The sequence below is a fragment of the Podarcis raffonei genome, chromosome 16 (genome assembly GCF_027172205.1).
Source record: "Podarcis raffonei isolate rPodRaf1 chromosome 16, rPodRaf1.pri, whole genome shotgun sequence".
In the NCBI taxonomy this organism is placed as follows: Eukaryota; Metazoa; Chordata; class Lepidosauria; order Squamata; family Lacertidae; genus Podarcis; species Podarcis raffonei.
The window spans coordinates 17685368-17713162 of record NC_070617.1 but is presented as its reverse complement, the minus strand read 5'-3'; the positions used below and the strand labels follow the sequence as shown (position 1 = coordinate 17713162).

General features: G+C 46.3%; 1 protein-coding gene across 2 annotated transcripts in view; it reads left to right on the top strand.

Moving 5' to 3' along the window:
• Nucleotides 1-27795, top strand: part of IQGAP3 (IQ motif containing GTPase activating protein 3) — a 51137-nt gene extending 23342 nt beyond the window's left edge. For both annotated transcript variants that reach the window (XM_053370075.1, XM_053370076.1), the window contains 27 exons: nucleotides 1091-1254; nucleotides 2584-2744; nucleotides 3732-3856; nucleotides 4801-4964; nucleotides 6344-6434; nucleotides 7354-7521; nucleotides 7678-7820; nucleotides 8398-8568; nucleotides 10498-10581; nucleotides 10832-10903; nucleotides 11941-12010; nucleotides 13620-13828; nucleotides 14590-14742; nucleotides 15775-15938; nucleotides 16670-16894; nucleotides 17531-17671; nucleotides 18090-18174; nucleotides 18701-18933; nucleotides 19722-19854; nucleotides 20964-21066; nucleotides 21838-21988; nucleotides 23606-23693; nucleotides 24056-24268; nucleotides 24654-24820; nucleotides 25939-26031; nucleotides 26555-26663; nucleotides 27060-27795. In XM_053370075.1, coding sequence (XP_053226050.1) covers nucleotides 1091-1254; nucleotides 2584-2744; nucleotides 3732-3856; nucleotides 4801-4964; nucleotides 6344-6434; nucleotides 7354-7521; nucleotides 7678-7820; nucleotides 8398-8568; nucleotides 10498-10581; nucleotides 10832-10903; nucleotides 11941-12010; nucleotides 13620-13828; nucleotides 14590-14742; nucleotides 15775-15938; nucleotides 16670-16894; nucleotides 17531-17671; nucleotides 18090-18174; nucleotides 18701-18933; nucleotides 19722-19854; nucleotides 20964-21066; nucleotides 21838-21988; nucleotides 23606-23693; nucleotides 24056-24268; nucleotides 24654-24820; nucleotides 25939-26031; nucleotides 26555-26663; nucleotides 27060-27173 — 3794 coding nt within the window. In that variant the 3' untranslated portion in view covers nucleotides 27174-27795. The remainder of the gene's footprint in view (nucleotides 1-1090; nucleotides 1255-2583; nucleotides 2745-3731; nucleotides 3857-4800; nucleotides 4965-6343; nucleotides 6435-7353; nucleotides 7522-7677; nucleotides 7821-8397; nucleotides 8569-10497; nucleotides 10582-10831; nucleotides 10904-11940; nucleotides 12011-13619; nucleotides 13829-14589; nucleotides 14743-15774; nucleotides 15939-16669; nucleotides 16895-17530; nucleotides 17672-18089; nucleotides 18175-18700; nucleotides 18934-19721; nucleotides 19855-20963; nucleotides 21067-21837; nucleotides 21989-23605; nucleotides 23694-24055; nucleotides 24269-24653; nucleotides 24821-25938; nucleotides 26032-26554; nucleotides 26664-27059) is intronic.

Below are 27795 nucleotides of genomic sequence, written 5' to 3'. Positions count from 1 at the left end.
CACAAAGCACTTTTGATCACAAGGGGTGCATTAACAGAGGACCTGCAAAGGCATTACTTTACCTGTGCGAGGTTAGTGGCAGAAAAATATGTTTGAAATTGCAGTTAGAGAAGATGCAAAGTTCCACTGGAAGAATATGAAGAGCGGGGAGAAATTTGCTCCATATATTTCCAATGTTTAGATTTCAGTGAGGATCATTTCAAGACTCATACAGTTGTACCCAATTTAAGTTGTGTTTTAAAAGTTTTTTTAATTATGACAAAGTAATAATCATAAAAAGGGACGCGGGTGGTGCTGTGGGTTAAACCACAGAGCCTAGGACTTGCTGATTAGAAGGTCGCCAGTTCGAATCCCCCTCGCGGGGTGAGTTCCCATTGCTCAGTTCCTGCTCCTGCCAACCTAGCAGTTCGAAAGCACATCAAAGTGCAAGTAGATATATAGGTAACACAAGTGAACAACACAAGCAACGCTGACACCAAACTCTACATACATTAAACATAATAGAAACACCGCCACCCGACCCCACCCCCATCCATCTTCCCTCTCTCCACCCCCCCTTTCTTTTTTCTTTCTTTTTTCTTCTCCCCCTAATGCCTCAAAAAATGAAACGGATTTGTAAAAATGTTACATGGAAGAAGAAGAAAAAAATACTACATGGAAGAAGAAGAAAAAAATACGAGCCACTACACTTCTGTAAAACAAGAAAATCCTTAATAAAAAATATTTTTTAAAAAAGTAGATATATAGGTACTGCTCCGGCGGGAAGGTAAACAGTGCTTGCGTGCGCTGCTCTGGTTCGCCAGAAGCAGCTTGGTCATGCTAGCCACATGACCCAGAAGCTATACGCCGGCTCCCTCAGCCAATAAAGTGAGATGAGCATCGCAACCCCAGAATCGGCCACGACTGGACCTAATGGTCGGGGGTCCCTTTACCTTTAAATAAGAATAAAAATGTGCATCCCACCCCAAGACCATTCCATTGCAACTATCCAACCTCCCAAAATTTCAACACCGCTTGCAATGGTTTGACCCCTTTCCGTTTTAACAGTCCTGGCATTCTTATGTTCTTATCTCACCCTACTAACACACAGTGACACAGGCCGTGAGCCGTATCAACGCCTCCATTCGGAAAGGGGTAGCGGAGGAGACGGTGCGCTCCCTGGCAGACCCTGAAGCTCAGCTGCCGGATGTCTTCCTCTTTGCTGCGGGGCTCTATCAGCGAGAGCTGTCTGCCCTTCAGCGGCAGCACCCGCAGGTGAGTGCAATGCCAGGGGCCTTTCCTTGCACAACAGCCCTGCAGTGCTGCTAGTGTACAATAGAAAGTGTCCTTTCATATTGTATCACAGCGTGGTATGCTGGCCTGACAGCCACTGACAGAAAGTCTCTACTGAGGGTGGTGAATACAGCACATGACATCATGGGCTGTCCCTTGATGACATTGCAAGGGATTGTTGCCTTAGGAGAGCGAGAAAATTTCTCAGGGATGACTCACACCCCGGCCATCACCTCTTTAATCTTCTACCCTTGGGCAGGAGATATAGAAGTATAATCAGCTGTACCAACAGGCTAAAAAATAGCTTCTGTCTGTGGGCTGTTAGGCTGTTGAACGGAAAATTACATAGCAAAATTGACTTGTGAGGTGGTGTGTTGTTCGATAGGAGATTGAGTGTTTGCGGGGGAGGCTCGTTTAATTTCATTGTACACAGGTTGTACAATGACAATAAAGGTATTATTATCATTGTTATTATTATTGCTGCTATTGTTGCTGTTGAGATTTGCTGTCCAGTAATGGCTGCTACCACCCTCCCACTCATGCTTGCAGCCCAAATGGGAAAGAGCCCTGGCATGTGCCAAAGTGATTACTGTACTTTTCCGTCTATAAGACACCCGCTTGTATAAGAAACGCACCCCATATTCGGGGACTACATTTAAAGAAAAGGAGGGGAGATGGCCCAAAGTTGTTGAGCCTCTCACCCCATGCAGCTGCAAGCAGGAAACACTCCCTAGATCATTTCCCGCACGCAGCGACATCAGGTGAATTTGCACTCCCACCAAAGAGCTGGCTGGCGGTGCGCAGCTTCCCCACCCCACCCATGCAGCTGTGGGCAGGAAACACCCCCCAGATCGCTCGCTGCGGCATCTGGAGAAGCCACGCTCCCACCAACTGAATGACTGGTGCGGTGCTTCTCTCCCCCCCCCTCCTCATGCTACTATCTGTGTATTGGACGGCCCCAGTTTTTTGACATGATTTTTGAGTATGGAAAAATATGGTACTTTTTTTAAAAGGCTGAGCCAGTGCACTGTGCAGTCCAGCCTGATCACAAATTGCTGGGAAAAGCAGGGCTAGCTTCCATTAGCCTTCTGCCACCCAAGATCAAAGCAGCTTGCTCATTTCCCTGGTGGACCCCTCTTAACTTCCTAAAGCCCAGGAGCCCTGAGACCATCGTACCCTGAGTTTCCCAGGCAGCTCCCTTTTCTGAAGGATCCCCCCGCCAAACAATTTCAGGAAACACGCAGCATTAAAAAAAGCACCCACAAAAAGCTATTGCATTTAATTCTTTGTGAATCTCCTTTTTTTCTGCAGGGGGAGCTGGTTCAAGAGGAGCTGTTTGTCGCTGTGGAGATGCTTTCAGCAGTGGCACTGGTCAACCAGGCCCTCAAGGACGGAGATGCCTCCAGCTTCTGGAGGAGCTTGGTCAGCCCTGCTTTGGGCCTGTCAGAGATAGAAGAGAGCAATGCGCAGCGGTAAACCCACTTCCCCCCAAATCTCTTCTCTGTCATGCCTAGTACTCTGATACCACTATAAACAGCCTTGGCTTCCCCCAAAGAATTCTGGGAGCTTTAGTCTATTAAGGGTGCTGAGAGTTCCCCTCACAGAGCTTCAATTCCCATAATTCCCTGGGAAGAGGGATTGACTGTTAAACCACTCTGGAAATTGTAGCTCTGGAGATCTTGAGGCACAGGCTGGTCTGAAGATCTGCAGGCTTTTAAATATCTTAGCCAGCACAATCTGTCACTAAGACCCTGTACTTTGAGCATAGAGGTTTTATTCTTAGCTGCCTTGGTTAATAAAGCATAGATCTATCAACCACTATCCAATTCAGAACACATCTTTACTGAGCTCATGGTTTGATTGGAGTGAAACAAACCACGAGCCCCAGTTCAGACAACACACTGAGCCAAACCGTGGCTTAGCCCCAGGTAGCACAGCAGGAAGGAAATGGAGTAAAACGGCTTCAGTCTCCTCTCTGGAAACTTGTGTGTTTATGCTAAACCATGGTGTGGCTTAGTACTGCATATGAAACGGGTCAGTAAGAGGCAACAGAAGCACAGAATTATCTGTGGTCTCCTTGAGCGGGTGGGATGTTTTAATCCTGCCTTTTGAAAAATATGAATGTGTTATAGATTTTTCTCTGTTTTGTTTTATGCTGGCTTTAATGTACATGTTATTTAGCTGTTATTTTATCTGTAAGTCACCATGAGACTTAGGGTATTAATAAATATCATCATTATAATTATGTATGGTAAGTTGTAATTTTACAACCAGAAACTTGTCCTTAAAAACAAGAAGGCAGCTTGAAAGTGATATGCCCAATATTCCTTTCAGCACCTCCAAAGAATCACTTCCTATAAACTACCTGCCATGTGCACAAACCTGGGGAATAGCTGCTTTTTTTCCTAAAAGGGGTGATGCAAAGACGACGTCTTGCTTTTTTGTTTTTAATTTCTCAGTTATTTTGACGACTTGTCACAATGGAAGCACCGATCTCGGGACACAAAGTTTGACTTCCTGAGCTGGAACGACATCCAGGCTTCAGTGAATAGTGTGAATGCCTCAGCCCAAGAAGAAAATAATAGTAAGTCACCTTTCACTTTTCAAAACATTTTCAGTTCTGATTTTAGTGATGTGAATGTGAAACAGGCACTGGAGGCCCTTTAGGGAAGGTCTGCAGCTCAGTGGTAGAGCATCTGCTTTGCGTACAGACGGTCCCAGGTTCAATCCCCAGTATCTTCAGGTTTAGCTGGGAAAAGACTCCTGCCTGAATCCATGGAAAGCCATTGACAGTCAGTGGCCAGGTTTGCATGACACTCTAAACCGTAGTTAGACTAAAACTTAGCCAAGCTAACCTAATGCACAGCAAAGTAGTACATGCTGCTGAAACCCTGGCCGCTCTGCTGCTAGCGAAAGCAAAGCCATGGTCTGACTTAGCACAGCATCTGAACCTGGCCCCATGGTTTGTTTCTCTCCGAATCACAAGCCTGCTTTCGGATTAATGCTAAGCCAAACCATGGCTTGTTTCTCAGCAGGAGCAGGCTTAGAGCACAGCACCCATGATTTCAGTGGTGTACATCAGCATGTTGTGTGTTCACATTCAAACCATAGTTCCAGTGGTTAAAGTGGCATGCAGTTGAGCCCAGTATAGACAACAGATGGTCTGCCTCAGCATAAGGCAGCTTCCTGTGTTCCTAAACCCACCCTCAGAGGCTTTCCATACAGCACCCAGCTTAACCCCAGTTTCCCCACTGCCACCACCTCCAAATTATGTACACTGACTGCTTTCTCTCAACTCAGACACAGCCAAAGGGTTGCAGTCTAGCAACATCTGGAGAGCCAGAGATTCCATAGGTGGTGCTGGTGGAAGTTCTCTGGGACAGGTTTAAAGGGCTTGGAAAAGCACATTGAAAGCCCAAAGATCAGAGCTTAATACGTCAAATGTAGGCCTATAGACTACTCAGTCTTTGAACTGAGCTTGGTCAAGACGTTTTCCCGGTTCTCCTGAAATCTCCTTTTCGTCCCCAGAAATCCTTGCTGTCCGACTGATCAACGAGGCTCTGGAGCAGAGGAGCTCAGAGAAAACCCTCAGAGCCCTGCTGCTTCCTTCTTCCGGCCTCTGCGATGTGACGCTCCCCGTTGCTAAGCGTTACCATGATGTTTTGACCCGCATGCGGAAGCAGAAGGCCCAGGTAGGAGAGGAAGGCAGAGGAGAATGAAGTTCAGGTTCCAAGGTGGTGGGGTAGGCAACCACACTAACTTCTTGCAGAATTCTCTGGCTCTCCAGAACTGTGAGACTTCATTGTAGAAGTTCATTTCCAGAAGCCTGATGGAGACTATTATGGCTTCAGAATGTGTGTTTATGAATTCACATAAACTAGACTGAATAAACTGGCATGGGCTGGGGGTTAGGAGGTTTTTTGTTCTATTCCAGTATGTTTTGACTGGTGCTGTGCATGTTTGCAATTCCATCTCTAAGTCTTGCCTTGCTACTTGCATCTCTGAATTATTATTTATTTAGAGCGGCTGTAACCCTGCTTGTGACGTTACCATATATGAGAGTGCTGGAGGGAAAATAGTTAAATAGGTTGCACCGACGGGACCCAGGGGGGTGGAGTCAGTGGGTCTATAAAGGAGTTCTGAGAGGAGTTCTGGGGGTTAGTTTGTTGGGAGTTGTGGGTGGGTAGTTGGTTGGTTTGAGTGGGTTGGCTGGATGGAAAAGGCAGTTGGTAATAGAGAGACAGGGCAGTTGGTCCTTGAGTGTGGGGTGGTAGCAGAGATAGAGAGAGGAACATAAGACTTAGAAAGTAAAGAGGAACACTGTTTGGAATGCTGTAATAGTTTTGTTTTAAGTCTGAAATAAAATACACTCTTCTTTATGAATTGAAAAGCTGACTGAGACTGAAGTGATTTTACCAGGGAGGACCTAGTTGGTGGCAGCGGATTAGTGGTGTACGGGTCAATAGTCCGTGAGACGACCGGGGGCTCCGTACGAACGCCACACTGCTCTTCAACCAAGATGGCTTCCAGAATGGCTGACTTAACAATCAATTGAAAGTAGACGGTCTCTGCCCCTGCAGGCTTACAATCTAAAAAAAAAAGCAACACACAAGGGAAAATGGACAGGGGGGGGATCAAACTCAGGCACCAGTTCTTAAAGAATTGATCTTATAATGACCAACTGGCATAGTTCAGGGGCAGGAGGTGTTTGATGCAGCTGGGCTGGGCTTTCGGTAAAGGTGATGGAGTGAGCTCTGTTTTCTATATCTGCCACTGATGGAATGACTGCTTCCAGGTAACAGTCAAGGGAGAGGAGGCCTGATGAGGTCTGCCTGTCACAGCAGACATGGTGGAGTGAGCTTGGCTTCCCATCTCCTGAAGTGTGTGTGTGTGTGCTTGTATTCTTCCCTCTCCTATTTTATTCTCGCAACAGTCCTGTGAGGTAGGCTAGGCTGAGAGAAAGTAGTGGGTGACTCAAAGGCACCCAGTGAACTTCAGAGTCAAGTGCATATTTGACCCGTGTTTCCCTCAAGAGACAATTCTGCGATCATTTTTATCTTTTCTACCTTAGGTGGCAGGGGACACCGGAGCTATGCTGTGGTGGGAAGAAATCCAGGAGGGCGTCTCCAAAGCTAACCATGACACTGAAGCTGCAAAGAGAAGTATGTGCACCGTCTGGGTCTTCCTGGCTCAATTGGAACTGCAGGGCTTAAAGGATGGTCCTGTCTGCTACCATTTAGGGTGCCGTGAGGAGGCCTGAGCAAAGGGGGTGGGAGAAGGCTCAGGAACAAGAAAGCCTGGGCAAACTCGCATTTTCCTCCCACAAGGTGTTACGGCAGCCACCAAGTTGGATGGCCTTGAAAGAAGATTGACACATTCAAGCGGCTACTAGCCATGATGGCCATGCTCAGCCTCCTTTGTCAGAGGCCATATGCCCAGGGATGGGGAACCTTCAGTCTGCAGGCTACTCTTGGCCTGCCAGTGGGTTAAATCTGTCTGCTACAAGTTTTTCCCCATACCACATCCACTTGATCAAGTGTGAAGGGGAAGAGAGAAAAAGAGGTGTGTTTTGCAAGCAAAGGCAGCTTAAAGGACTTTGCAAAAGCACCCTTTGAAGGAGGTGGTGGAGGCTGCTTCAATGGGCGCTTTTGCAAGTCTCCCCAGGCTCCTCTTTTAAACACTGGTTTAAACGGGAAGGCTCGCAAAGCTGTGGGTATGATTTTGACAGATGGGCAACCTTGCTTACCTGTCAGTCGTGCGATATGATGATAACATGCGATTGGCATGTTAGCACCTCCCAACCATCTTTCATATACGGCCTGTGGTGCCAATCCTGAAAAGGATCTGGCGCTCGGAGCAAAAAATGTTCCCTACCCCTGCTGTATGCCTCAGAATACCAGTTTCTTGCAATCACTGGTGGGGAGAGTTGGGTCCTGCTTGTACACTACCCTGGATCTTTTTATGAAGTGTAATTTAAAAATGTTTTAAATAAGTGCATCAAAGTCGTCAGGTTTCTTGTCCCTGCGGGGTGAACCTGGACCAATGCTTCAAAATATTTTGCCTTTGCCATCTGTCCCACAGTGGCTCTTGGCACCGCTGCCATCAATCAAGCCATAAAGGAAGGGAACGCGGCACAGACAGTCAGGGTCCTGCGCAATCCGGACGTCTCTATCTGTGGTGTGGCGATGGAGTGTGCTGCCTCCTACCAGGCCCAGCTGAGTGCTCTCATGGCTTCCAAAAAAGCTGCAGGTAAAGTGGGATATGTGTGTCACTCTCCCCACCCACATTTTTTTGTCATTAATGCTCAAATTCAAGGATTTGAAAACTTGCACTTTCTTACAACAGTGTCTCTGTGGGGTCTTTAATTCTAACTTTGTTTTCATTTTTTAAAAACGTAACCTGCAGGGAACTCCAAACTACCTTGGGTCCGGCACAAGTTGAAGGATGGGGCAGAGTATTACTTCAGCCTGCAGACCTTTGAAGGCTCCTGGGACCAGCCTCGCCCCTGTGCCCTTAATGCGGAGCATCTCAGCCGGGAGGAAATCCAGGTCTTTCTCTTTGTACCTGTGAGCTAGGAAGCAGAACGGAGGAGTGAGAGGCTCTGTATTGGCCACTCGGGTGGGGCAGCTTTTCCCAACTGTTGTGCCCCATCTTCCAACTCAAAAGGGAGCTGCTGCCAGAAGGACAACTGTGGGGGATGAGAGCTGTTTTGGGGGTGTCTGGGTTTGCCATCAGGAGGTGGCTGGTTCCAGCTGCCTTGCCCCACTCTCCAGCCCCATAGCAACCTTCTGAAGGGAGTTGCTTAATGACTATTCTGATTTGACCTACTAGCAAGCTGTATGTTTGGGTGTGTGTGTGTGTGTGTGTGTGTGTGTGTGTGTGTGTAAAGCTAAATAAACTGCAGGAGCCTTTGGTCCAATCCAGTTGGCCTCTACAGGGATAGCAGAACCTCCATGTCCAGGGGCAGTCTAGCTCTGAATACCAATTGCTGTGAGAGCAGGCTTCTCATTGGGGCGCATCTGATTCAGAGCAGAGGCCTCGACCAGATGGGGCCCCTTTGGCCTGATCCAGCAACCAAGCTCTTATGATGATCTTCTGACCCCATGCATCTCTCTGTGCCTACAGTCCACTGTTGCCCGGGTCACAGCTGCCCACGATAGGGAGCGTCTGTGGGAATCGAGCACCTCACTGGTTGTGAAGCTGCAGGCCCGGATGAGGGGCTTCCTGGCCCGGCAGGAATTTGCAACCCGGCGCAGCTTATGGTTCAAGCAGGTGCCAGCCGCTCTCAAGATCCAGGTAGGAGGATGCCGCTGCCCTGAGCCTAGACTTTTAAGAATTGTCCTTTTCATTGTGTTCCCCCCCAAAAAAATATTTAAATCTGTAATTTTGGTGGCTTTATGTTGCATATTTTTCAGATAACAATAGTAAAGGTTTTAATTTATATAAAATTGAAAGTACAAAAAAGCATAATCAAAGCTACACACAAGGCATAGGAGCAGTACAGAAGTTTGCATTTTCTGGGGGGGGGGGGGAAACCAGAGAGGAAATAATGCAGAAAAATAAAAGAGGCAAAATACAACAAAAACCAAATTTCACAATTTGGTGGGAGAAAAGAGTTTTTGTATATCTGAATTTGATACAGAAGAAATGAAATCCCACCAAATGGTGTAGAAATGTTCCAGGTCTTCCTTACCCGTAGAAAGGCGTGATTTGTAAATTATTTTCTCTGCAGTAGCCAGAGCCCACATATTCTTGCACCCCAATGGGAGGTTGAAGCCCCATCATGTCTTCCATTCCCTGACCAAAGAACTTCTTGCTGCAGGCATACATCATACTTTAAAGTTGTTCTTCCCCTGTGATGGGGCAGCTGATGTGGGTGTAGCAAATAATTAGAAACCCCACCTTTGAATCTCATCTCTGCCTTGAGCTCACACCTGTGCTGTGGGGACAATGATATGGCTCAGGAGCAGAGCACCTACTTGGCATGCAGAATGCCCTCGGCTCGACTTCTAGTGCTTATCAATATTATTATTTAAAGGTTCATGTCAGAGGGGTTGTAAAGGCTCTCCTCTGCACTGGAGAGTCTTTGTCAGTCAGCACAGCCAATTACTGGGCTCTATGGACAAGAAGTCTGACTCAGGAACATGGGAATTACCTGACAGGCACAAGGGTGGCTGGCCTTCAGTCTGGGGGCCTGCTCTGGATCTCTGAGCAAAATTTGCTGCCTCGATACCCCACTAGTTTGGGTGGGCCAAAAGGAAAATTTGACGAGGGCAAAGTGATGCAAGATTGGTCTGGCGACCGGGGAAGTGGGCATTCATCTGTTGCTTGGGGAGGGGGAGGCAATCATGTCCTCTCCTCAGTGCTCAGTTTGTTCGATTTAATTGTTTCTTTGTGTGGTGACTGCCAGGAGTTCCAGGAGCAAAGTATAAAAGGGAGCTGGCGGTTAATAGCTAGCAGCTGGTGGCCTGCCCAGGATATTTTGCAGAACTTGCCCAAGGTGTTTCTCGTAGCATAGATAAGAAGGTGCTGATAGAATCTCAGTAGGTTGGTAAGTTTAAAAGTAGAAAAGTGAAAAAAAGGAAAATTTACTTCCCTGGGTAGCAATTGACGCTAATTACAGTCCTTCAATCTGCGGTGCTCCGAAGCCTGCTTGCTAAGCTGTCACCATCTTGGAACCGCCACCCCCCTCCTCAGTGGATCTGCACAGATCAATGGGGGGGGGGAGACTGTCCTGTGGGTGTGAGGAGAGTGTGGGGTGACCACACCTGCTGTTGGCCACACCTGCAGATGACCTGCAGCCACCAGGGTGCAGGTGGCATTCAGACCAGAAAAAGTTTGCCACCCCTGCTGTACAGTGTCTTGTTGCAACATTTACGTGAGGCACCTTTGAGTGTTCTTAACAGGTGCATAAATCCTGGGTATTACGGGGGAGGCTGCCAGCCCAGAGGTGGAGGAACCTGCTCTTTGCAGAGTGGGATCCTTAGGTTAGATGCTCCAATATCACAGCTGGGAAGAGCTGCAGCTCGGGGGGGGGGGCAGTTTGGATCCTGGGTTTGCGTTCCTGGGCTGGGGGAAGCCCCCAGAGCTTGCTGCCTCTTAAAGGAGGTAGAAGTGGGCCAGAGCAGCAAATTTGACTTAAGGCCATCATGCAGTAGTTGGGACCAGATTTGTATCCAAGGCCTTTTTCAGCCCCAAACCAGTTCCCATGCTGTCTCCTCACAGGCTTACTGGCGTGGGTACCAACAACGGAGGCGTTACCTGGAAAGGCTGCGGCATTTCCAGAAGAACACAAGTGCTGTCATCAAGGTACCGTATTTATTTTATTCCTATCTTTAAAGCCCACCTTTTGCTGTCACCAGCACCAATATTTTATGGGCTATGAAACAAACGATAAACCACCAGATCAGTTACATGCCTGTCCATATTTATTTGTTAACAAAATAAATCAGGTTAAGATAAGAGATACTTTGGGGGGGGGTGTTGCCTTTCTTTTTCTTTGACTCATCAGCCCAAAATGGTCTTGTCACACCTATGCTGTTCCTGCTGCTGTGTTCAGATTCAAGCCTGGGTACGGATGTGGCAAATACGCAGACGATATCGACAGAGGTTGGCCTACTTCAGGAAGAATGTGAGTAAGTTGTGTTCCCCCCACACACACCTGTGTATAACAGCACTGTAAAATTGCCTTGTTGGGTCATACCAAACCCATTTTTGTCAGGAGCTCATCCTACACTCGAGTAGGACCCTGGCAGAGATACACACCTGACTGGCATGTTCCCTCCTTCCTGGTCGATCGTTCAGGAGCTTCAAAAGCTTTTGCCCAAGCATCACAGCGACCGATGCCAACAGAAATTGGCACACTTAGGGAACCGCAGAGTCTTCACAGCTTACGTAACAGACCTCAGCAACTCAGCATTTTGGCTAATATATTTTATTTACATATAAACAAACACGGAGCACTGCAACATGGCTCCCTCTCTCTCTAGCATCAGACATCAAAGAGAAAAAGAACAAAGGACAATAGCCCCACTTCATGGAACACAGTGACACAAACATCCTGTCTCCGTCACTTTCCACTCTGTAAAGTCAAAACATACACCGTCATGTGATAGACAAAAATCCCATGACTGCAGTCATGGAGCAGGAATTCTAACAATTTTTAGCCATAGTCAGCCAGGTGCTCCAAGATAGTCAGTGGTGGTATAGTGGTTATTATAGTTGTTGTTGTTTTTATTATTACTAAAATTTTGTGTACTGCCCTTCATCCAAAGATCTCAGGGTGGTTCACAGCATAAAAATACAGAATAAAACCACAAAATACATAATTAAAAACAAGAATGAAACCCATAATCCCTCCTCCCACAAACACATTTAAAAGGCCGTGGAATATTAAGCAGCCAAAGGCCTGATTGAAGAAGAATGTTTTCACCTGGTGCCACAGATGCATAACGAAGGTGCCAGATGAGTATTTTATAATAATGTTTTTAAATGCTGAAAGCTGCCTTGAATCCCCACTTGGGAAAAAGTTGGGCTCTAAATGCATTAAATAAATAATAAATATACCCACTGTGATTTTGCAACTGCTGTTTGCCACCAGGATGTTTTCGTACCCCTTCCCTGCTCCTGCATTCCAACCACTTTCCCCCTTTTGACATCCCTCAACAGGTCAAGGCCGTAATCAAAATCCAGGCATTTGTACGAGCTAACAAGGCACGAGAAGATTACAGGATGTTGGGTAAGTACCTGGGTTTCATGCAACCTGAGTTTGCAACCTGGCCTGATTGGCATGTAACACTAAGCTGAGGTTTGTTTAACAAACCATGAGTTAGCCACAAGTTGTCAAACAGACCATTGAATGTACCACGGCTTGGTTTTCCCCCTTCCCCAAGATTTGGCTTATTCAGCAGCTGCTCTTGCCTTGTGCCTTTGTAGCTTGGTGAACATCTGAGGTGGGGCAGCCAAACAAAACCACGGCTGTGCTGAGTACACATGTAACACCAAGCCATAGTTAAAGCAAACCAAGGTTTGTAAGGGAACAAGAAACTATGGCTTCAGGTAATGGTTTGTTGGCAGCAAACAAACCATAGCAAAACCGCTGAGCAGGGTTTGGACCGTGTGTGTGTGTGTGAACTTTGGACTCAAAGCCCTAGTTAGCTCCATCAGGCTGTTTGGGGCCAATTGTGCCCACCTGTCCCATACCGGATGGTACATGTCAGGCATGGGAAAGCAGAAGAAGTTTGCTCCTAATTCCTTTTTTGAATTAAAAAAGCATCAACTTTTTGATGGAAATGAATTCTTCCTTTGAACCTTCAGCTTGAATTTTAGAAATGCAAAGGAAAAATGCGCCTTTGCTATTCAAAAGATTCTGCAGGGGCTTCCTGTCAGAACCAGTCAGCTTACAGCAAACTCCATTGATACTGGTTGAACTACAGAGTTAACCCACTGGGAACTGCGTAGTACATCTGACCCCGGCACAAAGCAGGGCTTGTTGGGTCCCCTGACTTCATGGTGACACCAAGCCTTTGGCAGATGGGTAGACTCAGCCGCTTGACAAAATGGGGGAGGTAGTGAAGTGCAGGATCAGGCCTGCTGGCTGGATCCTGTTCCCCACTCCTGTTTTGGGTGATCAAATAAACCATAATTTAACAAATCCTAACTTAGCACAGGCTTGACCAGTGTGTCTGCATTTAGGTAATAACTTTAAAATTCAAAATTGGCAGGATTCTGCTCCAAAGGGTGGAGTCTTTATCAATGGCTTCAAAACTCTCTACTTACCCAGATGTGTGATATTATTCATGGCTTTTGTTTTTAAAATCTATTGATACTTTTAAATATTTGCTTTCATAACTTACTATTTTTATTGCTATTTTTCAATGGCTATTTCATACAGCTTTGTGTAAACTGCTTGAGATTTCTTATAAATAGTATATCAATCTTGTTATTTATTACTGTTGTTGTTGTTGTTATTATTATTATTTATTATTATTATTATTACTATTATTATTTTCAAGCAAACCTCTCCCTGGCTCCTAAACAACCTTGGAAGTCCATACTGAGCCTTGACTAAGATCCAATAAATATTATTCAGTTGGCCAGGATTTGGTGTGTGTTGATGTTGGTTTGGCTCAGCAGATTAACTGTGTGTGTAGTTCAGCGGCTTCAGTACTGGATCTAAGGAAGCTTCACATTTCAATATTTTTGTTGTTATTCTAACCACCTTCCAGGCTTTTTGTATAGCTAAGTGTCTTACCCAAGGATGTGAGGAACTTGTTTTCATGTGATGTACTTGGGCAAGAGGTCCTACTCTGAAACCGACCAACCTCTTTCTCTCTCTCTCCTGCTAGTACACAGTGGGAAGCCACCTCTCAGCATCGTCCGGCATTTTGCCCACCTGCTAGAACGCAGCCAGAGGGACTACTGGGAGGAACTGGAGCTGCTGGATCTCCAGGAGACTGTGGTGAGGGGAATCCGCTTTAACCAGCGGCTGGAGAGTGACCTCAACCTCATGGATATCAAGATTGGATTGCTGGTCAAGAACAGGATCACCCTCCAGGTCAGAAGGGAGCAGCAGATCAGGGGCCCTTGACACGGTGCCTCCCGTGGGCCCCCACCCCAATGTGGCTGCCCCTTCCTTTTTTCATGCAGCCACTAATGCCAGACCAGTGGCAGCCACACCATTTATCCTCCTCCTCACTGGGGCTCCAGGTGGCATTTTAGATCTATGTGGTGGGACATTTTATTTAGGGTGAGCTAAAGTGGCAAGTGGCCACCAAGGATGGGAACCAAGCTAGGCACCCATCCAGAAGCAGCATCACTACCCACCCACCTCTTAAAAGGCCATCTGGGCTTCTCCAGTGCCGGGCTTCGTCCTTTGCTCAGTCCTTCTTCCCCTTGCTTTTCTGTTGGGGTGTGGCTTTTGTGACCTCCAAGGGCATGCTCTAGAGTAGCCTTTGCCAATCTGGTGCCCTCCGGGTGTTTTGGAGGGCACCAGGTTGGCAAAGTCCATGTTAGAGAAACCACATATCACTTCTGCTGTGGCCAGGTTAGTTTCCAGGCAGATAATTTGTGCTGTGGATCAGTTAAGGTTCTGCTAATAGTACAGCCTCTTCTGATTCTTTTTCTCTCTCAAAGAAGTTGTTGCCATTTAATCCATGATTTTGCTGACCAACCTGTTTGCAGCCTGATTTCTCTGCTATCCGGGGGATGTAGCTTTGAGTTCAGAAAGAGGCGAGTTCGTTTGTCGTCGGTGCTCTGCAAACAAGGGGGGGAATGCTTTGTGTGTGTCTATCAGTCGTCAACTCTTCCCCTTGGCAGGAGGTGGTCTCTCACTGCAAGAAGCTGACGAAGAAGAACAAGGAGCAACTCTCTGATCTGATGGGCCGGAGCAAAGAGCAAGGGCTGAAGTCCCTCAGCAGGGAGAAGCGGAAGATCCTGGAGGCATATCAGCACCTCTTCTATCAACTGCAGGTCAGCTGGCGTATTCCTATACTATACCCAAGGCAAAAATTAGTATTGTCTATTCTTTTTATTTCATAAAATTTATGTACCATGTGATAAAAAACCAGCAACCTCAAAAGCAATTGGGGTCTGTGTGGCAAGCTAGCTTTAAGTCTGCAAAGGGCGATGGCATCATAAGCCCCTTGTGGAAGTTCAGCCAGGGGCGAAGAGAGCTTTTACACTCTCTGCCTTGCTCGCACACCAGCTCCAGAAGCCCAGGATGCTCACGTGGGGATGGTGCCGAGGCTCTGAATATTCATATTTTTGCATATACACAGAACCCTTGGAACTGAAATCCCGCGAAAGATGCGATCGTACTGTACTCAAATTCCCAAAGCTGTCTTTACACTGTTAGCCTTTCTTCACTCTCTTTTTATGTTAAAAAGGTTCTTGTTTTTGTTTTGCAGCCTCCTTAATAAAATATTTGCATTTATTTTCTTGGGCAGCCTGTTAAAAGGGAGCTTTGGCCCTGAATCAGGTACCTCATTGCTTGGTTATCTGCTACTGAGCCATTTGTGGGCTTGGGGCTCCAACCACAAGGAGTGAACGTTAGGCTTGTTTCTGGGCATCCTTGGGATTCACAAACACAAGAGCCATCGTGCCCCTGACTCAGGATTTGAATGACTGCGGGGGGTGGCGGCAGCGCTACCCAGCAGGGTTGGTTTTCCTTGGACATAGTTTTGAGCTTTAAAGTCTCACCCTCACTTATTCTGTACGTGTTTGCTTTGTATGGGACAACATTTTGGTCCCTACTGCCAAACTGAGGGGTAGAGAAAAGCCCTTCTCCGTTACATTACACCAAACATTTCTTCATAGTTAAACTATGGAACTCCCTCCCGCAGGAGGCACCAATGGCCCATCAGCCTAGAAGTCTTTCAAAGAGGACTGAGCAAATTTATGCAGGGAAAGGCACTCTATGGCTACTAGCCACAATCAGCTTCCACAGGCTGAGGCAATAAGGCTGAAGCAGATTTTTGCATATGAAAATGTCTCTCCTCCCAGACCCACCCGGTTTATTTGGCCCGGCTGATCATGCAGATGCCGCAGAACAAGTCCACAAAGTTCATGGAGTCTGTGGTCTTCACCCTGTACAATTACGCCTCCAACGCCAGAGAGGCTTACCTCCTGCTCCAGCTCTTCAGGAGCGCCTTGCAAGAGGAGATTGAGTGAGTATCCTGTTTCTTGATCCTACATTTTCTCCCTTCTCCCCTTAAGGCTTCTGCCTTCCTTGTCCTGGTTGCTGACAGCATTCTCGCCTTAGTAAAGATGTCAGCCTCCCTTTCCTAGGAACTGAGTCAGACCACAGATCCACCTAGTCCCAGTATTCCCTGCCCTCACTGGCAGCGGCTCTCTGGCATCCCAGGCAGAGAAGGGTCTTATCCTATCACCTCATCCCTTTTTAACTAGCGATGATGAAGAGGACTCTGAATGCGGTGCTGGTTTTGTCTTCTAACTGGTTATTTTCGAGTGGCTTGTCACACTGCCGCATCGCCACATCATTTGCAGTGGCCTGATTTGGTTAAATATGCGGTAGAATGACCTGTCCTTTGTGGAGGCTCCCTGGTGTGTCTCCGAGTGAGTCACTGCTCTGGTGGAACCTGGGAACCCACCCAGATCACTGGTATGCAGGAATATAGAGAGGGGGGCTAATTTGTTTCTCTTACTAGCTCCAAAAGTAGACCTTTTTTCCAGGTGTAAAAAGGGCATTGGACGTCAATCGGCCAAAGAGGAACGTTTTCTCCTGGTGCCTAAAGGTGTATAATGAAGGTGCCAGCCCAAACTCCCTGGGGAGAGCATTCCACAAACAGGGAGCCACCACAGAAAAAGCTTGTGCTTTGAGTACTGTGCTCATGTTGCATTGCAGCTCAACTGCTCCTATCACGCTGCATTCTTGCAGGTCGAAAGTCGATCAAATCCGTGACATCCTCACGGGGAATCCGACGGTTATCCGCCTGGTGGTGAGCTTCTACCGCAATGCCCGTGGGCAGAATGCCTTGCGCCAGATCTTGGAGGGCCCCGTGCAAGAGGTCCTGCAGAACAAGACCCTGAGTATCCGTACCAGCCCTGTGGAAATCTACAGAGGGTGGATCAACCAGATGGAGTCTCAGAGTGGGCAGAAAAGGTCAGGAGGAACGTCTGTATGTGTTTTTGTATCTTTTAATTCGGCTTCATTAAAAAAGAAAATATTGAGCTATGTGACTCTTCACAAACAGGTAAATATTGACAGAAGCGTAATATGGCGTGATCTAACTTAAAACTTCTTCAAACATAGGCGTTTCGCAGGCCGAAAACTGTTTTATTTCAGAAGCCTGCCTAGGCATATAATTTGTTTTGAAGTTTGACTGATTCTTATCTGTGTTATCCTTTATGTATATTTGCTTTTCAGTAGGTTTTGTGGATTTTAACTTCATTTTTATCCATAATTTTATGGTTTACGTCACTTTAGAGAGCTCCTGGATTAAAAGGTGTATGAACTTTTCTAAATAAATAAAGGAAATCTTCCTGCGAAAGTCAAATGATGTTTTGGGAAGGAGGGGTTGAGGGGTTCTCTCCTTCTCCTCCCTGGGCTGAGGGGGAGGTCAGAGGAAGGAAGTGGTTGAATTGAGGGTGGGTTACAACAATTACAAGGTCCCCTGGTGAGCTTTGAGCTCCCAGGTCTAATCTGCTACCCTGAAAAAGGGGGCATTTCAACTCATGTCTTTCTTGTTGTTTGGTTGGTTTTGGATGAGGCCTGGAATGCATTTGTGTGTTTCCACAGTAATCTCCCGTACGATGTCAGCCCTGAGCAAGCCCTGGGTCACCCTGAGGTGCAGAGGAGGTTGGACATTTCCATCCGCAATCTCCTGGCGGTGACAGACAAGTTCCTCTCGGCCATTACATCTTCTGTGGACCAAATTCCGTATGAATTTCTTGTTGTTTCGTGTGTGTTTTTATGATTCACTTTGCTTGGTCATCACAGGGGAAAACAAGATGGCCGCCCAGCTTTCCATCCCATCTTAGAAATCCAGCCGCCTTACGCTGCTTCCCTTCCTTGAGTTTCTGCATCATACAAGCCACCAGCCTTACACCCCTCACCTTGCAGGGATTCTCCCTTCTCCGCTCCTCACAACCCCCCACATCCCATGCCTATGCTTTCTGTAAACCTAGTGCTAGAATTTGTCTTTAAAGCATAGAATTTATCTGAGCTCCCCAGGTGCAGAAGAAGTACTGAGGAGATAAATCAGGGTCTTGTATCCCTATGAAAATGACGAATACGAATATGAGCTACAGTTTTCACTATAATGGGCACTTTGCTCTCCCTCTGCCCTCGCCTCTAGTTATGGGATGCGCTACATTGCCAAAGTCTTGAAGACGTCCTTACAAGAGAAGTTTCCAAATTCTACAGAGGACGAGATCTACAAGGTGGGTGTATTTATGGCCTTGAGGGACGGATGGCCGTAATCAGCAGGACAAGAGTTCGAGTTGCGGTTTCTGGGGTGCGTTAGCGTGGGCCAAATGCTTGCTGCAGCCGCGCTGGGAAGTGACTTTTAAGATGGCTGCCACACTAGCCATTTTGTATTCTTCTGACCCTCGGCTTCTCGAAGGCAGGACTTGGGTCTAAGATTTATAGTACTACATTATGAGTACTGCCTGTTGTTCTGTTTTTAATCATTCCTTTAAAAATAATCAGAGGGAAATTGAAAAGGGCAAGGAGAAATGGCGGGAATTGGGGACTTGACAACGAGGCTGAGAGAAAGAAGATGTACCGATGTAGTCCTGGCATTTTGGCAGAAAAAATGGCCTCCCCACACCATAGTATAATACGTTAAACAAATATTATCAGTTATTCAATTCTGCTTGGGATGGAAGCTTTAAAAAGTTGGGCTCTAATGAAGGCGACCCTGCTCAGCTGTAAATGTTTAACACAGTCGGCCAACCCCTCTCCTAGGTGGTTGGGAACCTGCTCTACTACCGTTTCATGAACCCGGCTGTGGTGGCCCCTGATGGCTTTGATATTGTTGACGTCTCGGCTGGGGTAGCGCTCCACCCCGACCACAGGCGCAACCTGGGCTCCATTGCGAAGGTCTTGCAGCACGCCGCTGCCAACCAACTCTTTGAAGGGGAAAACAGCCACTTGCGGGTAGTGAACCAGTACCTAGAGGAAACCCACCTTAAATTCAGGTTGGTTTGAAGAACTGCTGAGTGGAATGAGGCCTGGAAACAATGGGCGCCTCTCTGCTTGGCCCTTGGGGCTCTCACAGGCCTTGTTCCACGCCCTCTTTGAGTGCTTTTGCCTGACTAGAATGTGCTCTTGAACTGTGATCCTATCTCTTGCTTGGCTGGAAGGAGGATAGAGGGTTGTAGGGGTGTGGAGTGGGGTCCCATATTCAGCCCCCCAGTGGTCGGCCTGAGAGAGAGTCCTGCCTGAAACCTTGGAGAGCTGCTGCCAGTCAGTTCAGACAATACTCTGCTAAATGGACCCAATGGTCTGACTCAATGTAAGGCAGCTTCCTGCGTTCTTATTAATCAATTTCCTAAAGATATTTGGAAGTTAAAATTGAACATACAAAAGCTTCACTGGCAAGCTTTGTACTAATTTTTTTTCTCTTGGCCTTTATGTTTCTATCTGTAAAATGGGAGTATCAGCCAGTTACATTGCACCTGATCCCTGTGCTGCTCTGCTGCTTGGTTTTTTTGTTTTGTTGGTTGACTGATGAGAAAAAGATTAGATCCTGCAAGTCTGAAGTCTTGCCACCTTTACCTTAAGCCACTAATATGTTACATCAGACTAGTAAAGAATCAAATGTATGGGCTTTTATGCATGACTGCATTGAATTAAAGGCATCATGGAGAGTGTCAGGCCTCCAAATATCCTAGCCTTGAAGGAAACGACCCGACTTGAGCATGAGTATGTGGGGAGGGGGACACCCTTCATGGTTTGATTTGGTTTTTCATTCTGCACCTTTTAGAAGATTCATCAGTGCTGCCTGTTCTGTCCCTGAACCAGAAGAGAGGTTTAATATTGACAAGTATTCAGAGATGGTGGCCATCACAAAGCCAGTGGTCTACATAACAGTTGGGGAGCTAATTAACACACATAAGGTGAGGGGGTGAAATTATACTTACTTACTTACTTACTTACTTACTTACTTACTTACTTAGCCAAACCTTTATTAGGCATTACAAATATAGGCCATCATAAAACATCCATATATATAAATTTTTTTGAAAGATATACAAACAAACAGCCATGTAAAAATAGGTAATAACAAGGATTTTTATTGGAGTTTCTTCCCGCTAAATAGTGCCATTCACCACTCTATCTGTCTATCTGCTTTGGGAACCACTGATCCAAACTATGCACAATGAAGTTATTAACAAATGCTTCACAGAAAACACTAAGCCAAACAGTGGTTCTCAACCTTGGGTCCCCAGATGTTTTTGGCCTGCAACTCCCATGATCCCTAGCTGACAGGACCAGTGGTCAGGGATGATGGGAGTTGTAGGCCAAAAACATCTGGGGACCCAAGGTTGAGAAGGGCTGGAACTTTAGAAGGAACATTCAAACCTGTGGGTTTCTGGAGTAAAGACCGTGGCAACAGTGCTCCTGCCTGGTTCTGATGCTACTGTGCTACCCGACTGAGCCACAATTTTATTGTTCTTGATTTGCCATTCATAAACCATGATCCTGGGTTCAGATGTTACCTTAAACCAAACCATGGTTTAGTGCCGGGTAGCCCAGTAGCAACAGCACTGGGGGAAGAATGATGTGGCTGTGGTCTTCACTCTGGGATACTTCAGGTTTACTTGTTCACACTAAGCTATCATTTTCTGTGGATATTAGTAATTAACTGTGCCATCGATGCTTTTGTATTTGCTGTAATAGCACCCTCTTGTGGCAATGAGTTCAGTTGGCTACCTTATTCTTCTTGATTCATTTTTCTTTCCCAGTTCCATTTTTGTTCTAACTCCTGTTCCCCTTTTAAACTGGATTTTTACATCTGTTTTTAAAATAGCATTTTATATTTATATTGGTTGATTGGTGCTTTCAGCATTCTGATGCATTTATTTTATTCTGGTGTCCTTGTATGTTTCTTTGAATGCCTTTTTGGCAGAAAAGCAGCCTAAGATATTTATGCACATAAATAAACAAGCAATGCATTTATGGCCTTTCATCTCTGCCCATCTCTCTGCCTTTGGTATTTTGATAGTTGCTGCTGGAGCACCAGCGCTCCGTGGCTCCTGATCCTCGAGACCCTCTACACGAACTTCTAGAAGACCTTGGAGGCTTGCCCACCATCCAGTCTCTAATGGGTAAAGCACAGCACAAATTTCAACTTGACAAATTTCATTTTCCAGAGGGATAGTTGTGCTAGTCTCTTGCAGGAAAAGCGACGAGAGTGACTTGTGGGACCTTAAAGACTAACACATTTATTGTGGCATAAACTTCCATGAATCATAGACCACTTCATCAGATGCATGTTGCCAGAATGATAACCCAGTTAACACTCCTAAGAATGTGGCAGTACTAGCAGTAGAAGTGCTATCTTGAACAGTCCCTGTGATAGGAGGGGGAGAGATCACTGATAAAGACTGGGTAGGGAAGTAAAAGAATAAAGTATAATTCAATCCTCCGCAGGCTTACCCACAACCCTTCCTGAACATTGAGGCCCCATCTATTCATTTGCACGCATGAGTAAAGACTTACTTTTCATTTGTAAAAATATTTCTTTTTCGCAGTATTTGTAGCCAATATCAGGTGGAATATGCCGTTCACTGTCTGTTGATCTGTCCTTTATATGGGATTCCAAGAGAGATTTCTGAAACCTTTGCTGACATACTGAAACAGGAATGCCTTGGTAGAAACAATCAAATTTATTTTGAGTGACACAAGTGGCTTTGTGATACAAAAAGTGGCTCTTTTTTGCACTGGCAGCAAAAAAAAGACTAGAAGGAAAGAGTTAGATTATATTGCTGTGAATTGTTTTGGAGATGCCGAGGTTTAATCTGAAGCTGAGATAGCTAGTGGTACTTCTGATTTTTCTTATTTTATATTATTGATGTTTGTTTTATTATTATTTGCAGGCGACAGTGTGGGACACGGAGCAAATGGGACTTCGGAGCAAACTCTGACTCAGCTCGCCAAGACGGAAATTTCACTCATCCTTGGCAACAAATTTGATGTGGCGGAGGCCAATATTGAGGGGGGAAAGGATACGGAAAGCTTGTTGTTGAGGTGGGTTTATGACTGCATCGTAACAGGCCTACCCTGGCTTTTGGGATACGAATGCTATCTGAGGACTCAGCAACATGAGGATGTTTCTATATCTTAAAGATATAGTTTTAGGTGTATCAATTATAGCAAAAGCCTTTTTAAAAAGGATGATGATGCATAACTACTCTGGGCTCATACAGGAAGAATAGTTAGAATTGCAATGAATAATAACCACCAAGAAAGTGACAAGAGTAAACAATGGACACGCCCACATTTAAAGACCTGAAACCTTTCAAATATTAAATAATGTCAGAGACAGGGCAGAGTGCATCACTATCATTTTTGTAACTGGCAGAAAATTACAAGCAAACCTGCCCAAACAGGTTTTGTGTGTGAATTGACTTCCTGGGCCAGATATATAATCTAAGTGCTCCCAGGAAGCTGCCTAAATTTGTGCAGGGTTAGAGCCAAAATCCCATGCCTAAGATCCTGGTTCTTGTTCCAACAACCCAGTGTGAAATTTTGCCTAAAGAAGGGATGTCCTTGCCCAGGTGCCTGTCAATCCTATTTTGCTGTGAATGTAAGAAGATGCTTTAGACTGAGTCAGCTCATTGGTCCATTAAGCTCAGTACTGCTGAACATCAGGCTTTGCCCAACCTAGTGTTGTCTAGATGTTTTGAAGACCACAACTCCCCTTCACTCCAGGTAGCAAAGCTGTAGTCCAGCGTGTAGGCCAAGTTGGCTGGGGCTGATGGAACCTATAGTTCAAAACATCTGGAGAGTATGATATTGGTGGAGGCTGGTCAACGCTGATAGGTAGTGGCTCAGCCAAAGGAATACAGTAATTTTCAGCCCTTATTTCCATGGTAGTTTTAACTGGAAATTCCAACAACTGAACCTGGGCTTGCAAAGCAGACCCTCAACTCCTGTTTGCTGAGGTTTCATAGAGATCTCCAGCTAGAATGATAAAGCAACTATCCTGCATTAAAGCACAGTAATTGTAGTGTGGTGGCAGAGCTGAAAATAATGACAAGATATTTCATCAGGAGGCTTAGTTTGGTCAGAATCAAGTATACACTTCCAGAGTTAATGCTGAATACATTGCACCTGGTAAATGAGCCACAAAAGCTGCTGTTGTTGTTGTTGTTTAGTCGTGTCCGACTCTTCGTGACCCCATGGACCAGAGCACGCCAGGCACCTCTGTCCTCCACTACCTCCCGCAGTTTGGTCAGACTCATGTTTGTGGCTTCGAGAACACTATCCAACCATCTCATCCTCTGTCGCCCCCTTCTCCTTGTGCCCTCCATCTTTCCCAGCATCAGTGTCTTCTCCAGGGAGTCTTCTCTTCTCATGAGGTGGCCAAAGTACTGGAGCCTCAGCTTCACGATCTGTCCTTCCAGTGAGCACAAAAGCTGCTAGAGGCCCGTGAAAATTTGTGTCTTGAGCTTTTTAGACTCGGCAACCCATGTACTGTCTGAAACCAAAGGGGCTCATTGGTTGCCAGATGTGATTCCCCCCTCCAGCTCTCTTACCCCCCCCCCACTATTAGTTTAGGAAATGCTTGGGGGAGGTGGGGCAAGTGAAAATTTCCTCTGCAGATACCAAAACTGGATCACTATCTTCTTCTATCTCTTAAAGTACTAAGCAGATGCTGGTTGATGTGATCCAGTTCCAACCAGGCGATTCTCTTGTGGAGATACTGCAGACGAAGGCATCAGAGGAACAGGTAAGTCCATTCTGCAACATAGGTGCCTGTGTGTATTGCAGAAAATGGAAGGCACAGCCGAAAGGTTTTTAAGTTGTTAAAAACAAAATCAATTTCTGGATGGATAAATATTTGCAAGTAAATCTTGAGTGTATGCAGTTGGGGAGAAAAAACTGTTTTTGTACCAGGATCATGAGACCATTTCTCACTCTTAGTAAGTGAAATTCAGCATGTAACGATTGGCCATCGATGCAGCTTTAAAGCTAATAAAACCCATCATGCAGGACATTGGCAAGGCACCACTCTCCCTTCCCACCTACTGTGAAATATTTTCACTATAGCGTAAGTAGAAAAGCATGAGCCAGTCTTCTCTTTCTCTCCAGGAAGCCCTCCACCACCACCTTATGAAGAGAAGGGCCTTATGCAACACCCAAGCCCCAGACAAGTTGAGATGCAACCACACTCTGGTCAGTAACAGCCACCTCTCAATAGCAGAGAAGCAGCGGATCGTCCTCAAGAATCTGCGGCGTCTTGAGAGCCTGGGCATGGTGGACTCTGCCAACCAGTACCAGGACATCATCAATGAGATGGCCAAGGTATGCAGGGCTCTGTGCCTGAGAAATCTCAAGGGAAGAACAAGACAATGAGCAGCAAATGGAGAAGATGTACCATGCATCACAAGGGGCAAAATATTTTTTATTGCTGGGATGGATCTATCTGCCTTCACCTACCTGGTACCCTCAAGTTGTTTGGAACTGCAAGTCCCTGTTGGCATAGCCATATAATGCTGTGGCTGATGGGAGTTGTAGTCCAAACCATCTGGAGGGTGCTCATAAGATCTCTTTCTAGCCAACAAAACAGGACAGTCCACTTTGGGGGAAGGGCTTTGGCTTGGTAGGCAAACATCTCTATGCTTCCAACGGTCTCAGCTTACGCTGGGCCAAATCTCCTTTGCACATACCCTGCCCTTCTTGCCCATAGGACATCCGCAACCAGAGGAAATACCGACAACAGCGCAAGATGGAGCTGTCCAAGCTGCGCCAGACTCTGCACAGCCTCAGCACCAAGAGGATGTTCTTTGAGGAGCAGGTCGACTACTACAACCAGTACATCCGGACGTGTCTGGACAACCTGGCAGCTAGAAACAAGTAAGCCTGGTATTAATCTCAGGCTTGTAACTGATGCACCTGAGCCAGAAATTGTTGGGGGGGGGGGGCTGTAGCGCAGGGCATGTTCTCCGCTTGCATCAGGTCCCTGGCAAAATGTGGTGTGGCCAAGGGTATCTATGCCCTGGTAACCTCCATGTTGGATTACTGCAATGGGACTTCCTTAAGGATTTTGCTTTTAGGTAATTACCACTCTGTCCTTCTTGGCACCTTCATTTTCTATCATCTATTTTTTTTAATTCTGTGAAAAACCCCGAGATCTTCTGATGAAGGGCACAATATAAATTTAATCAATAAAATGAAATGAATAAATCTCACTTCTATCTGAATTCAGTTGTTCATGCTACCTACACTCATACATTCTGGCCAGGCCAAAGCACTTGAGGGGAGGGCTCAAAGCAGGGCGAGTTTGACGTGGGGGGTCTGTGGCTGGAGAGAATCCTTAGGGCTGGATAGAGCTGTTTGGAGGACCAATTGTGGCACTTGGGCCTGAAGTTACTTTCCCCCTCCCCCTGCTGTATACAGTCGTACCTTGGTTCTCTAACAGAATGTGTTCCGGGAGTCCGTTCAACCCCCGAAACCGTTCGAAAACCAAGGCACGGCTTCCAATTGGCTGCAGGAGTGTCCTACAGCCAATCGGAAGCCATGTCAGACGTTTGGCTTCCGAAAATCATTCGAAAACCAGAACACTCACTTCCACATTTCAATCATTCAGGAGCTGATTTACTCGGGAGCCGAGGCGTTTGAGATCCCAGGTCCGATTGTATATCCTTGCCAAAGAGTTTTATTCGTATATTTTTACTACTGCTTTTATCGTATGGTTTTTATAATTTTATAATCCTGTATATGTGAGAAAGAGTGTGTGTGAGGGTGGGGGGATGGCCTACATGAACCTCCCCCCAGGGGTTGGCCAAGGGTGCGAGTGACCATCTGGCCTAAAAGGACTAGCCAGCCCTGGGCTACACCAGCAGTTGAGGCATTCTCTGGCTCGGCTTGTGTTTAGTAAAGAGGGCAAGTAGATGGGCAGAGTCGGAAGGGACCATTAGGGTTGTTAAAAAGGCCCTGTCTACAAACACCATGCATATCCCTTTCTTTTACAGGCCCAGCAAGAAACAGGCAACCTTGCATTACACGGCAGCCCGCCTCTTTGAGAAAGGTGTTTTGCTGGAGATTGAAGACCTGCCAGCCAGCCAGTAAGTCCAGGCACCTCCTGCCCTCTCCAGTTCCATCCAATAGAAGCTACAGCTCCTCTCTCCATGCTCTCAGGCTTTTGTAACTTTAGCCTCTCCCCAGAGTGTTGGTTCTTGAAATGGCTGCCAGCTCGTTTGCGTGGTCTGCTAGTGTGAGCCATCTAAGGTCGAACCGGCAAGCTTGCACGAAATCAGAGTTTCTGTTCCATAAGGAAGGGCTTTAGCTCAGTGGCAGACCATGTGTTGTGTGTGCAGAGTCTCACAGGTTCAATCCCTGGTTTCCCTCTCTGGAAATCCCCCCTGACAAGAGCCACTACCTGTCAGTGGAGACAGGAATACCTTTCCCAAATGCATTTGGTGGCTGAGTTCAGTTTGTTCACCACTGAAAACCAAACCACTAGCCACTATTCCATTCTGTCACTTGGTACCAAGAATTATCCCAGGATCCTGACCTCCAGTTGCCCTCTTTCTCCCCTATGGTTTTAAAATTGCCATCATTTTCCCCCCCTCCTCCCTCTTTTCCCAGACTCAGGAATGTGATATTTGAAATAATCCCTTGCGGTGAAGCTGGCAAGTTCCAGGTGAAGGCAAAATTTATGGGAGTTGACATGGAGAAGTTTCAGCTCCACTACCAGGTAAGGAGCTGGCAGAGCTGTCCTTTTGCTCAAATTATAGCATTGCCAGTGTGCAATTCTAGGTCCACAAGGGCAGTTCCATTCTTAGGTTTATTTCCAAGGAGCTCAAGGTAGTGTGCTTTATTGCTATTATAATTAATTTATTAATCGCCTTCTAAATCTCAAGGCAATTTAAAACATTTTTAAAGACTGAAATCAGCAAATAAACAAAAAAGCAGACTAAAACACACAACAACATCTGGGTAGGCTTGTTGAAACAAACAATTTTTTTAGCAGGAGCCAAAGAGTACAGTGAAGGTGCCTGCCTTGTATCAATAGGCAGGGAGTTCCATAGGGCAGACGCTACCACACTTAAATGCGGCTGACTTTCCTCTCTCCATACCTGCTCTTTCTCAGGACCTCCTCCAGCTCCAGTATGAGGGTGTCGCTATCATGAAAATGTTTGACAAAGCCAGAATCAACGTCAACCTCCTGATCTTCCTCCTCAATAAGAAGTTTTTCAAGAAATAACTGAAGGCCTGAAGGTCAAATGGGCACCAACGTCTTCTAGGTGTAGCTCGGTGGTACCAAAGAGACAGTGGTGCTCACAGTGCTTTTGTGTTGAACCGCAAGCAAGCCCACGATAATCAACTCAAAATTCCTGATTCTGGCTTAATTCTCACTGGGGTGGTGGTCAACCTGCATCCGGGCTGGACCACTTCAGAAAGACAGGACTAGATGCTTCTCTGCACAAATTTTTGTTTTCTTTTAATCCTGGCATGTAGAATGCTTGCATCTCAGGGAGAAGTCTAAGGTAGAACTGTTCTCTCTGGGATCGTTTACAATGTGCTGGGAATTTACTTGTACAGTGGGGTCTTCCATAATAATGTGGGCCCCCATGTAGAGTCACTAGATGCAAGTATTTTTAAAGTCACAAAGGCTGGATTTATCAGAGAGGAGAGGGGGATATTTATGCTGGCCCTGTGCCAGCCTTCCTCAACCTGATGCCCTCCAGATGTTTTGGTCTACAGCTTCCATTGGCCCTAGCCAGTGCATGCTGGGATCAATAGTCCAAAACTTCTGGAGTGACCAGATTGGAGAAAACCATGCTCTGCAATCCTTCATCAGCCAGTCTCTGATGAAGAGTCAACCA